The sequence below is a fragment of the Phyllobates terribilis genome, unplaced genomic scaffold (genome assembly GCF_046119375.1).
Source record: "Phyllobates terribilis strain yellow unplaced genomic scaffold, ASM4611937v1 Scaffold_1__5_contigs__length_1240528914, whole genome shotgun sequence".
NCBI classification, from domain to species: Eukaryota; Metazoa; Chordata; class Amphibia; order Anura; family Dendrobatidae; genus Phyllobates; species Phyllobates terribilis.
The window spans coordinates 1,140,838,735-1,140,852,475 of record NW_027362761.1 but is presented as its reverse complement, the minus strand read 5'-3'; the positions used below and the strand labels follow the sequence as shown (position 1 = coordinate 1,140,852,475).

General features: G+C 45.0%; 3 protein-coding genes across 5 annotated transcripts in view; 1 reads left to right on the top strand and 2 right to left on the bottom strand.

Moving 5' to 3' along the window:
* ACOX3 (acyl-CoA oxidase 3, pristanoyl) overlaps positions 1 to 7,628 on the bottom strand; it is a 91,732-nt gene extending 84,104 nt beyond the window's left edge. The window contains exon 1 of one of the 3 annotated variants that reach the window (XM_073647722.1): positions 7,478 to 7,628. The gene's annotated coding sequence lies outside the window, so the exon portion shown is untranslated. The remainder of the gene's footprint in view (positions 1 to 7,477) is intronic. The other 2 variants (XM_073647740.1, XM_073647749.1) reach the window with 2 other exon arrangements.
* Positions 7,629 to 7,863: 235 nt separating this feature from the next.
* Positions 7,864 to 13,741, top strand: part of TRMT44 (tRNA methyltransferase 44 homolog) — a 39,832-nt gene continuing 33,954 nt past the window's right edge. The window contains exon 1 of the mRNA XM_073647756.1: positions 7,864 to 8,400. Coding sequence (XP_073503857.1) covers positions 8,091 to 8,400 — 310 coding nt within the window. The 5' untranslated portion in view covers positions 7,864 to 8,090. The remainder of the gene's footprint in view (positions 8,401 to 13,741) is intronic.
* LOC141167139 (CCR4-NOT transcription complex subunit 6-like-A) lies at positions 12,278 to 13,478 on the bottom strand. Its single transcript, XM_073654527.1, has one exon. It carries the CDS (start codon positions 13,268 to 13,270, stop codon positions 12,278 to 12,280), a length of 993 nt encoding a protein of 330 aa, XP_073510628.1. The 5' UTR covers positions 13,271 to 13,478.

Here is a 13,741-nt window from a genome sequence, read left to right as displayed (position 1 = left end):
AGCAGTTTGTATATATACAGTACAGACCAAAAGTTTGGACACACCTCATTTAAAGATTTTTCTGTGTTTTCTTGACTATGAAAATTGTACATTCACACTGAAGGCATCAAAACTATGAATTAACACATGTGGAATTATATACTTAACAAAAAAGTGTGAAACAACTGAAAATATGTCTTATATTCTAGGTTCTTCAAAGTAGCCACCTTTTGCTTTGATGACTGCTTTGCACACTCTTGGCATTCTTTTGATGAGCTTCAAGAGGTAGTCACTGGAAATGGTCTTCCAACAATCTTGAAGGAGTTCCCAGAGATGCTTAGCACTAGTTGGCCCTTTTGCCTTCACTGCGGTCCAGCTCACCCCAAACCATCTCGATTGGGTTCAGGTCTGGTGACTGTGGAGGCCAGGTCATCTGGCGTAGCACCCCATCACTCTCCTCCTTGGTCAGATAGCCCTTACACAGCCTGGAGGTGTGTTTGGGGTCACTGTCCTGTTGAAAAATAAATGATGGTCCAACTAAACGCAAACCGGATGGAATAGCATGCCGCTGCAAGATGCTGTGGTAGTCATGCTGGTTCAGTATGCCTTCAATTTTGAATAAATCCCCAACAGTGTCACCAGCAAAGCACCCCCGCACCATCACACCTCCTCCTCCATGCTTCATGGTAGGAACCAGGCATGTAGAGTCCATCCGTTCACCTTTTCTGCGTCGCACAAAGACACGGTGGTTGGAAACAAAGATCTCAAATTTGGACTCATCAGACCAAAGCACAGATTTCCACTGGTCTAATGTCCATTCCTTGTGTTCTTTAGCCCAAACAAGTCTCTTCTGCTTGTTGCCTGTCCTTAGCAGTGGTTTCCTAGCAGCTATTTTACCATGAAGGCCTGCTGCACAAAGTCTCCTCTTAACAGTTGTTGTAGAGATGTGTCTGCTGCTAGAACTCTGTGTGGCATTGACCTGGTCTCTAATCTGAGTTGCTGTTAACCTGCGATTTCTGAGGCTGGTGACTCGGATAAACTTATCCTCAGAAGCAGAGGTGACTCTTGGTCTTCCTTTCCTGGGGCGGTCCACATGTGAGCCAGTTTCTTTGTAGCGCTTGATGGTTTTTGCAACTGCACTTGGGGACACTTTCAAAGTTTGCCCAATTTTTCGCACTGACTGACCTTCATTTCTTAAAGTAATGATGGCCACTCGTTTTTCTTTACTTAGAATATGTATTATGGCAAGAAAAAAGCAGCTAACAGTGTATTCAGTAGGACTATCAGCTGTGTATCCACCAGACTTCTGCACAACACAACTGATGGTCCCAACCCCATTTATAAGGCAAGAAATCCCACTTATTAAACCTGACAGGGCACACCTGTGAAGTGAAAACAATTTCCGGTGACTACCTCTTGAAGCTCATCAAGAGAATGCCAAGAGTGTGCAAAGCAGTCATCAAAGCAAAAGGTGGCTACTTTGAAGAACCTAGAATATAAGACATATTTTCAGTTGTTTCACACTTTTTTGTTAAGTATATAATTCCACATGTGTTAATTCATAGTTTTGATGCTTCAGTGGAAGGTGTGTCCAAACTTTTGGCCTGTACTGTATATATATATATATATATATATATATAGCCATATTTTATTCACAAAGGAACATAGGACACAGATCAGAAGGGGAAAAATGTACATTTTTTCTTTTCATTTGAAAAAATTAACTAGAAATTGATGGCTTTTTTCATCAGCCCCATAGAGAATGAATAAAAGAGCTCAAAAATATTTCCAGAATCCGTCCTTTCATCAACCTTCAATCTACTAAAATACTAGTGCATGCCCTCATCATCTCCCGCTCTGACTACTGCAATGTCCTCCTCTGTGGCCTATCTGCTAAGACTCTCGTACCCCTCCAGTCCATCCTTAATTCTGTTGCCTGACTATTCCTCCTCTCTACTCGCTATTCCTCGGCTTCTCCCCTCTGCAAATCCCTTCACTGGCTCCCAATTCCCCAGAGTATCCAGTTTAAACTACTAATACTGAACTAAAAAGTCATCCATAACCTTTCTCCTCTGTATATCTCAGAACTAATCCCCCCTCACGCAATTTCCGCTCCTCTCAAAATCTCCTTCTTTCCTCCTCAATTATTCGTTCCTCACCCAATCGCCTCCAAAATTTCTCCTGAATATCCCCCATCCTCTGGAATTCTGTGCCCCAACACATACGCTAATCTGCCACGTTCGGATCCTTCAGATGGAGTTTGAAAACCCATCTCTTCAAGAAAGCCTACAACATGCAATGACCCGGCTGCCTCCTCACCACCAGCTTAGTTGCTGCCGCCTCACCAACACCGGAGCTGCCGCCTCACCAACAGCGGAGCTGCCGTCTCACCAACAGCGGAGCTGCCGCCTCACCAACAGCGGAGCTGCCGCCTCACCAACAGCGGAGCTGCCGCCTCACCAACAGCGGAGCTGCCGCCACCCCCAACCTACTGTCTCCTTCCCCATCATCCTGTAGAATGCAAGCCCGCAAGGGCAGGGTCCTCCTCCCTCTGCACCCGTCTGTAATTGATATCTGTATTTTGTATGTAACCCCTCCTCATGTACAGCACCATGGAATCAACTGTGCTATATAAATAATAATAAGAAAAACAATCTCACCTGCTGCTATACTTGGTAACAAGAATCAAATTTCCCCGTCTGGAATAAAAATTTGCCGTTCTGCCAATCGGTTATCACCTTTGGTGAAAACTAGACAATACCTTTAAGTTCAGTTTCACCCAAACACAATATGGGGGAATATTTGGCAAAAGCGAGACGTATATAGGATGTATCTGAGCAAATGTAACCGGTGTGGCAGTCATCATCAGCTCTCAGCGTAACTTGCCGAGATTGTGCCGCCCCACGTCTGTGCATGCGCGCCACCCAACGGCTGGGCATGCGCGCCGCCCCACGTCTGTGCATGCGCGCCACCCAACGGCTGGGCATGCGCGCCGCCCCACGGCTGGGCATGCGCGCCGCCCCACGGCTGGGCATACGCACTGCCCAATGAAACACTACCGACATCCCGTGCTGCCCATTACGGTGGCGACACAGGATACATTTGTGTAAACCTCACACATCAGGGGTACAGCAACGTACTAAAGGAAATCTACACATTTGCAGTAAGTATTCTTCTGCTAAGCTAGCAAGAAATACAATGCACAAAGCTGTGAGAAGACTATAAGGTGTAGGGTGAAGGCCGGGGGGGATTTTGAAGGGGAACAGTTGTCTTGTCTGATTTTAATGGCCGTGCACAGTTTGCGTATTTATTTATTGCGTATTAATAAAAGTTTATAGTAAGATTCTTTCAGTGATGGGGGTTGGAGAGGAGTAATAAAAAGTGTCTCCTGTCCGGAGAATCGATCCTGTATTACACAGACAAATCATCAGTTTTAATCCAACCGATGTAATGCTTATAATTCCACGTGGAGGGAATGCACTGAACACTGGTGTCCGAATCATTAAAAGGAATCTGACAGCAGGTTTTGGATATCAATCGGAGAGCAGCATAATGTAGGGACAGAGACCCCGATTCCAGCGATGTGTCACTTACTAGGCTGTACGTTGCTGTTTGAACACAGTGTTTTATCACCAGGAGATTCCAGGACTAGGTGTCTCATGCCTCCTGGTCCAACCATGCCCCTACCACTGATTAGCAGCTTTCTGTCAATACACAGTGTACACAGGAAGCTGCTAATCAGTGATGTGGGCGGGGTTATACAGGGCTCAGCATTCAGAGCTCTGCTAGATCTGCAGCAGAGAAAACCGTGATTGTATCAAAATGACAGAAAGCAGCCCAGCAAGTGACACATCGGCCCCTACCTCCTGCTGCTCTCAGATTACACAGCAAAACCCTGCTGACGTATTCCATTTAAGAACCATACGCTGCTACAGTGCTGATCACCATTATTGGCACCCCTTCATTTTTTTCATAGACTGTACAATATCTTCAGAAATAAATGGAAATGTACCAAAGTTATATCCTCAGGATTTTTTAATTCGTGGTCCTAAGTAATACAACAATAAAACATTGTTTTTCAGCTTTCATGTTGCAATTTCAAAGCAGAAACAGAATAAGCAGCATGTGCAGCAATAAAGGCATCCCTAATTAATACTTGGTTGCACACCTTTTGGCATTTTTGTCAGCCTCCAAATGCTTCTTGTAGCCATCTATAAGCTTCTTGCACTTCTCAGCTGGAAGTTTCTCCCACTCTTCCTTTGCAGTTTGTTCAAGCTCTTGAATGTTTGCAGGGTTCTTTTTCTCAATGGCAGATTTCAGCTCACCCCAAAGATTTTCAATGGGATTGAGGTCAGGACTCATTACTGCTCATTTTAAAACAGTCCATTTTTTCTTTTTCAACCATTCCTGTGTACTTTTGGATGTGTGCTTTGGGTCATTTTCTTGCTGGAGGACCCATGATCTTCGATTCAAACCAAGTTTTCTTACACTGGGTAGGACATTTCGCTCTAAAATCTCTTGATAATTCTCTGATTTCATGATTCCTGTGATACGGTCAAGGCCTCCAGTACCAGACGCAGCAAAACAACCCCACAGCATTATGGATCCTCCACCATGCTTAACTGTTGGTAAGGTGTCCTTTTCCTTATAAGCTTCATTGCGCCGTCTGAAAACAAACCTTTGCTTTACTTTGCCAAAAAGCTCTATTTTTGTTTCATCTGTCTACAGAACATTTTCCCAGAAGGATTGTGGTTTGTCAAGGAACTCTTTGGCAAAGATCAGTCGTTCCTTTTTATGTGTTTTTTTCAGCAATGGATTCTTCCTTGGCCTTCGCCCATAATGCTCTGCTTGGTCTAGTGTGCAGCATATGGTACTTGTTGAAACCATGACCCCAGACTGTTCCAGGTTGGATGTTTGACGTGGTGTTTTTTCCACCATTCGCACCAATGTTCGAAGACATCTCTTGTCAATTTTCCTCTTTCCCCCACGTCCAGGGAGATTCTTGACGGTTCCATGCTGGGCAAACTTCTTAATAATATTGTGCACTGATTAAACTGGGATACCAAAGTGTTTGGAGATGGCCTTATACACTTTATAAGTCTTGTGTTTGCTAATAATAGCAGTTCTGATGCCCTCAGACAGCTCTTTTGTCTTCACCATTGTGACAAAGTTCAGAGCCTATCATGTGGCTTTTTAAAACACTGAAGTCATCATTCATTGGCTAATTCATGTCACATGGGCATCGACAATTAATAACTAGAGAATCTCTTTTGTGATTTACCATAGGCGAGTCAAAATGTGTTTCCATTCTAAATTAATGTAAATGGTGCCAATACCAGTGTCACAGTAAGCTTTAGGCTATGTGCCCACGATGCAAAAATGCTTCAGATTTTTTCCGCCTCTCCCTGGCAGGAAAAACGCATGCGGATTTTACATGCATTTTCCCTGCCAGGTAGAAGCGTTTGTCAAGCGTTTTTGCATGCATTTCTGCATGCGGGTTATCAAGCGCTTTTCCAAGCGATTTTAGCATCACTTGGAAAAGTGCTAGACAACTTGGTCAAGTTAATAGTTGAAAAAAAGAATAAAAAAATGGTAAAAAATAAAAAAAAAAACATTATACTCACCTTCTGATGGCCCCCGGTCTTTTCTCCGCTCCGTCCGGTCTCTTGTACGGCTCGCGGTGGTGTGAAAGGACCTTTCATGACGTCATTTAGTCATGTGACAGGTCACGCGACTCCCGACGTCAGCGGTCGCGTGACCTGTCACATGACTAAATGACGTCATGGAAGGTCCTTTTAGACCACCATGAGCCGCCCAACACACCGGACGCATCGCTATGGAGACCGGGGGACATCGGAAGGTGAGTATATGTTCATTTTTTATTTTAAATTCTTTTTTTAACAGGTACTATGGTACCTGGGTCTGGATGAGAGTCTCCTCTTCTCCTCCTCATCTGCACATTGAATCGCTTAACATCCGCATGTGCACATGTAGTGCTCCGGATATTAAGCGATTCAATGCAAGTCAATGGCAGCGATTACGCTGAGTGTCCGCAAAATTAATGGACATGCTGAGTATTTTTCCGCAATGATAATCCGCAGCGGAAATTTCCGCAGCATGTGCACAGCACATGCGGATTATCATTGGGGACCATGGGGCACAAATTACCAAGCGTTTTTTAAGCGTTTTCATTGCGGAAATTCCGAGGCAAAAACACTTGAAAAACGCATAGTGGGCACGCAGCCTTAGGTTTTCTATTTTTCCCTCTTATTGTTTTTTTATTTTAAATTATTGCTTATCATTTGCTCTTTTGTACTTAACACGAGTGCTGTATCCAAAAAGCTGTTTCACTTGATTCATTTTTTTCAGGAGATATTTCCCGTTATGTACTTATCCTTCATGGGTGGCAATAACGATGTGCAGGAGTCTAAAAAGGTTGTCCAGGCTTGGGGTTCAAGTCCGCAGTCACTCTATGTGATAACAGACCAGTGTATCCTCACAGCTTGCAGAGTGCGCGCTGTTAGGATTCTCCAGTGCCGGCAGTCATGTGATTTGCATCCTTCTGGCCACATTCCGACTAGATGTGTCCGGCCTTGTTCAATACGCTTGTACTGAGTGAGGCCTGACACGTTTAGTCGGCATGTGACCGCATGTATTCAAATCACATACTTATGGACACATGCCTGTCTGCTCTCAGAGTGTGAATGACTACAGAGCCCAAACCTGGACAACCCCTATAATGATTTTGTTGCATCTTAACAGTGGTGTGCGCCTCGCCAAAAATGTTATTGTAAAGTGTTGCGGAATATGTTGGCGCTATAAAAATAAAAATTATTATTCCGGTCATTTTGGCTGAACTGTCCAAACATCATTTGAATTTGGCTTGCTTGCAGTCTGTGCATAAGTCCCAATGAGTTTTAGACAAGTTTGCACTGAAAATCATATAACCAAATATAACTCCAAGGTTTTTACAACCAAGTTAATAGCTTAGTGGTTAGTGCACCGGCTTTGGGACACGGAATTTTGCGTTCAAGTCCCCTCAGCGAACAGTTACTTTTTTTTTTTTTTTTAACTATTATTATTACAGTTGTAAAAGTCACTCGTCAGAATCAGTTCTCAGACAGGGTATTTAGCCTCAAACTGACATCATTCTGATGTTTGATTTTGATATCTGATCATGTCCTAAAATGGACACTGTACAGCGGATCCTCCTGTAATCAGCCATTGGCCGTCTTACAGTCTCTCCAATAATTTCCCAGCTATTTTCTGCGACATTGCCTCACATGCATTAAAACTGAGTAAGGCAGGCCTTGTTGCCCATAGCAACCTAGCGCCAGAAAACTGCGGTGTGATTGGTCATTTTTCAATTGGACAAGTGAGATCTCCCCCTGTGACATGCTGAGACTTGTGGTACAACCACAGCTGAACACATCAGAGCTCAATGGGATGATGATGATGCCCCCCTCCCTGCAGCCATATTAAGCCCCTCACAGCTCACCTTTACCAGCCACGACCTCCCAGATTGTACAGAGCAGAGTCCACAATTGACAGCCAGAAACTGGCTCCACTCCCAGCAGGCACAGCTCTAATCTAAGAAAAGGAAGTCTCTTCCGCCATATTTGTTATGGGCAAAATTTATGATTGTGATTTTCTAATTTCGTGGAGAGGTGTGGTGCGGGGTACACACAACATATATTAATCGGGGGGAAAGGTGGAAACGATTATGTAAGTTCCTGTATATAATATATGGTTTATATAGGACGAATCAAACTGTTTGCCCACAACCAAGATGGCCGCCATTGAGGATTTTAATAATAAATCACGGTCTTACCTAGTCTAGTCACGCATTGCCAGTAAACAATATGGCGGCTAGTAATGGCACCATTATTGCGTCATCCTCATGCGCCGTACGGATTTACGGAAACACTCATGATTGAACCTAGAGGACAAATTATTGGATCCATTTGGTCGCTATTTTATGAAGACCGATAATATTGGGAAAAAGAGGGAAGTAGTCTCATGTACAATAGCCGATGCAAAGGGGACATCTGGTTTGACAGTTGAGATGGTGACGTCACTACTAGGCGCCGCACACACGTGGTAGCTGAGAGATGCCGGAGCTGGGGAGGATCGGTGTGCGGGATCCGGGCTCCCTGCTGCCCTCGGGGTTCTGGGCTGCGGTGGCGGTGTGGTGGGAGAAACCGCAGGTGCTGAATAAGAGACTGTGCGGATCCTGTGTGAAGAGGGGCCAAGAGGAGGCGGCAGCTGTGCGGAGGCTGCTGTCAGGGCTGGAGTGCCCGGGAGGAGATGAGGAGGTGCTGGCCCGGATCAGGGGCTGTGAGGACGGCGGAGACAGGGAGGTCACACTGCGGAGCCTCATCCCCAAGAGCGGCGAACCCGGCACCGAGCTGCTCCTCACAGGTGATCGCAGAGGATTCTGGGTTTCCTGTATTTTTTTATCACTTTTTCTATTGTAAAATGTTTGATGTAAATCTTTCAATTTTCACTCCAGCAGCCGGGGCGTGTCCATACTCCTGTCCGATCAGGAAGACTTTTCAGCAGTCTCATTATCATCACAGACAGGTGACACCTCTATGCACAGCAGATAACACAGGATCCACCAATCACTATAGGCCGTACGGCCTCTGTCTGCACACGCGCATTAGACACAGGGGTCAGATGCACAGACCTTAAGTTTTGTATTGAAGCATCTAATGGGCGTGGAAAAGTCATTGTGATGGGAGGAGGAGGAGGTGAGATGTGACATTGCTTGTTGTGATTGGTGGACCCTGTGTTATCAGCTGTGTATAGAGGTGTTACTTGTAATCCTGTCTGTGATGATAAGGAGACTGCTAAAGACTAAGTATGAGTCGAAAAAAACCCCAATGTGAAAATTGCAAGTTTATTAATAAATATATATATATATATATATATATATATATATATATATATATATATATAAAAATTTAAAAAAAAATATTGCCAAAAATATAAGTTTTTAACCGCTAACTGCTCAATTTCCCTGACTCCTCCTCACTGCCTCGCTACTGAGCGTGTACATAAAGTGCAGCACTGATTCATCCTTAGATCAGGAACAGGACAGACATTTCATAACTTTCCCACAATTTTCTGTAAACATATCTGTATCCACCTGACTTCTGCACAACACAACTGATGGTCCCAACCCCATTTATAAGGCAAGAAATCCCACTTATTAAACCTGACAGTGCACACCTGTGAAGTGAAAACCATTTCCGGTGACTACTTCTTGAAGCTCATCAAGAGAATGCCAAGAGTGTGCAAAGCAGTCACAAAGCAAAAGGTGGCTACTTTGAAGAACCTAGAATATAAGACATATTTTCAGTTGTTTCACACTTTTTTGTTAAGTATATAATTCCACATGTGTTAATTCATAGTTTTGATGCCTTCAGTGTGAATGTACAATTTTCAAATCTCTAAATGAGAAGGTGTGTCCAAACTTTTGGTCTGTACTATACTTATATATGATGACCACTGAGCCATCGAGTTGCCCACTTTTAAAGGAACCTCATACTCGGCCCCTGCAAAAATCTTACTTTTAGTGTTGAAATCTGTCCCTCCGCTCTGTTGAAAATCCTCTAAGGCTGGCTGTGTAGTGCCCCAGGTGCAGCAGAATAGCACCATCAGTCCGTGGAGTGGGTGCTGGCTGTGTTATACAGCAGGCACCTAAGGCTTCTTTCACACGACAGTATTTCTGGTACGTGTAGTGACAGTTTCCACACGTAAACCCATTCATATCTATGGGTCTGTGCACATGTCAGTGTGTCTCCACGGACCGTGGGTTTTGGCACAGATCACACCCATTCAAGTCAATGGCTCCATGTAAACACGTAGCGCACACAGATGCCATCCGTGTGACACGGACCTGCGCCTGAGAATCAGCGGTACAGTTAGCGCTGTTCCCAACTAATAACTCCTGCAGCGAGCGGTGTCCTGTCACTCACAGCGCAGCGGAGGTCCGGGGCCGCTCTCTAATTGTATTCTTATTTTTCCAGGTGGACACTGCAGGAGCAGACACTACGACTCTCATCATGGTTCCCTGCTGGTGCTGATCGCAGAGATGGCAGGGGACAATGATGAGGGCAGCGTTCAGCACCCGGCACTTGGGAACAGCGCTAACTGTACTGCTGATTCCCAGGCGCCGGTACGTGTGCTCCACACAGACACGGATATCTCCGGTACCGGAAATATCCGGAAATGCGAAACCCACCTAAGAGTGATTAGAGCTAGCTCCGATCACAGCAGTTTAACCTTTTAGATGCCGCTTTCAATTGTAAAAGTAGCAATTAGGCAGTTTGAAGCGGGGCCATTCTTTTGAGGTCCCTCAACACCACCTCTCCCCTGCGACATAGTTTGCTGATGGGATGCCATGGCCCCCATGTCTGTCATGTTAGCTGCGCCTTATAGAGGACTGGTAATTATACAATAGAGTGACTATTACAGTGTTATATGGGCGATCAAGTGATCCCTGGTTTAAAGGGAATCTGTCACTAGGTCTTTGCTATGTAACACGAGAGCAGCATAATGTAGGGGCAGAGACCCTGATTCCAGTGATGTTTCACTTACTGGTCTGGTTGGTGCAGTTTTAATGAAATACCTGTTTTCTCTGCTGTAGATGTAGCAGAGCTCTGAATGCAGAGCTGTGTATAACCCCGTCCACACCACTGATTGGCAGCTTCCGGTGTACACTGTGCATTGTCAGCAAGCTGCTGATCTGTGATGAGGGCAAGAGTTATGCAGATTACCTGGACTGGTCCACACATGACGCCAGTCCTGCAGTGATAATCTGCTGCTGATAAAACACTGATTGTAGTAAAGATACAGCACACAGCCCAGTAAGTGACACATCGCTGGATTCAGGCTCTCTGCCCCTACATCATGCTGCCCTCAGATTATATAGCAAGAGTTGCTGACAGATTCCCTTTGGATTCCCGAGGGGCTCTTTGCCATTCTTGTGTTGCAGTAATTCCTGCTTTCCTTATTTCCATTGTGTTGTTAGCAGATTTGTAGTGACGGAAATCAATAGTAATTCCACAAAGTGCCGTCCTGGAGAGAATTGATGGCCGCGCGCTGCATTGATTCAGTATACAGAGCGAGGAGCAAGACGGAGGTTCATTAACATAGTGTAAGATGTGATGAGTAGCGGGGCGGACACCGTATACTATTATGTCGTTGTATGTCACACTCCTCAAGATTAACACTGAAACACCAAGAAGGAAAAGTCGTGGAATTACGGAAATCACAGGATGCAGACGATACTGATCTGCAAATGGTGAAAAAAAAGAAACAACATTTTCAAAACATCTCGATGTACGGAGTATGAGCGCCATGTGCAGAAATCCCCGCACCTACAGTCTCGGCTGCTATCAGCGAGGTCATTAATCGTCATCTGAGGAACATTCTGCTACGCCGAATGCACAAATCCTCAAGATCCGCTGCTGGCAGCTCCCTGTGCATTTGGACAAATCCTCAAAATCTGCTGCTGGCAGCTCCCTGTGCAATTGGACAAATCCTCAAGATCCGCTGCTGGCAGCTCCCTGTGCATTTGGACAAATCCTCAAAATCCGCTGCTGGCAGCTCCCTGTGCAATTGGGCAAATCATCAAGATCTGCTGCTGGCAGCTCCCTGTGCATTTGGACAAATCCTCAAAATCCACTGATGGCCGCTCCCTGTGCAATTGGACAAATCATCAAGATCCACTGCTGGCAGCTCCCTGTGCATTTGGACAAATCCTCAAAATCCGCTGCTGGCTGCTCCCTGTGCTTTTGGACAAATCCTCAAAATCCGCTGCTGGCAGCTCCCTGTGCAATTGGACAAATCATCAAGATCCGCTGCAGGCAGCTCCCTCTGCAATGATGACCCAAGTGTGCTCGATGGGAGACAAGTCCAGAGATGCTGCAGGCTATGGTAGCACATTTAGAAAAATACAAGTGTAAGGCTGTACCTCAGCACAAATACATTGATATGTAGGTAGTGGTTGCAAGTATGCGAAAAAGAGGATGATCCCAATCCTCCGTAAGATCCAAAGGGGAAGAGAGCGACAACAGCTTCCACAATAGCAAAAAGGATCTTCTTTTTTATTAGTACATCACATAATACAGGGAGACGGCAATGTTTCAACCTTACATATTGGATAGGTCTTTATCAAGCCCTAGAAAACAGAGTACACCCCCACATATTTCTGTAAACCTCATATGATCAGCCAATTGAAATGGCAGTAACAATGGCAGATTATAAAATGCAAAATCTACATATAGGGTCATGAAACTTCTAACAAAACAGATACGCCAATATTATCCTTTGTCATAACTCTATTCAGCATAGCTTCTGACCCCTCGGAATTTGCCATCGCTACCTGGTTGAATTCCACAGTGTGTTTTGCCACCAAGGAAAATTTTTCTGTTCTGAAAAATATTGCACATCCATCCACGTGCTTCTTCTCTTGCTCTGACATTATTTTGGCACGTGACTTTGGAGAAAAAAAACCATCATATCCACGTTCTTTTAATGCTGGCAGGAAAAGGGTAAAATATTGCTCGGTTTCAACTTCCTGAAGGCTGATGATATCCGCATCACAGCTGACAATCTCTTCCATGATTCCTTTCTTCCGGTACTCCCAATTTAATGCCCAGGAAGGGCAATAGCCATAAAGCTGCCTTGTAGCATATTTATCACAAAGGACATTGTAGCACATAACTGTGAAGGAAACTGAGGGGAGAATTTGGTCTCGTTCTTTTAACGTTATCCACGGCCTCTGAGGAAGCTGTTCTGGATGAACTGCTAGATTGTCAAGCATGTAGTTAAGTAGCTTTCTGATCCCATCTGGTTCCTGGTACAGACTGAGAATATCCTGTGATAAAGGATTGCCTTTTAACCCCAGGGTCTGAAGCCTGAACAGTCGCCCCAGCTCATAAGGTAAAACCCGTAACAGATTGTTATTTAAAAGCAATTCCCTGAGAGACACAACGTTCCCTAGCTCTGCTGGTAAACTTCTGAGCTTATTGGAAGAGAGGTCCAAATAAACCAGATTGTGGAGCTTGGCAATATCAGGTGGAATACGAGAGAGGTTGTTATCACTGAGGTGCAACACAGTTAAGTGAGTCAATGACCAAAGCGATGTGCTTAAACTGTGCACCCTCCCAGAAATTTCCAATTCATCCCAGTGAGACTTCTTGCCGTTGGCCACCTCTTCTGCTGACATGATTGTATATATTCTACGAGGATCAGGAGGGTCATATTTTTCTTTGGGCATCCCTGTTAATCTGCATTCAGCACCTCACAGCCCGGGCTCAGGCGCTTCTCTTGTCGCGGTCCTTCCGGGCCTGGGTGCTGCTGCTGGCGGCGGCGGCGGGATAAGTGGGAGCCACTAGACAGTAAATACATGCAGTCAGCGGCGGCAGGCGGTGCGGGACTGGCCGCGCTCAGCTCTCTAGCTCCAGGTATCGGGCTGCTCTCCACACCGCGCTATAGGGTCATGAATAGTGTTGAGCGATACCTTCCGATATCAGGAAATATCGGATCGGATTGGATCGGGCCGATACTTTTTGAGTATCGGATATCGCCGATTCCGATACCGGAAACCAATGCAAGTCAATGGGACACAAATATCGTAATGAAAATAAACCCTTTCTTTCCTTGATTCCTTGATCCATCGATTTGGGCAATCACTGTAATGCCACAACCACCATGGCTGTGGCATTAACGTCTTAAAAAAATATTAATT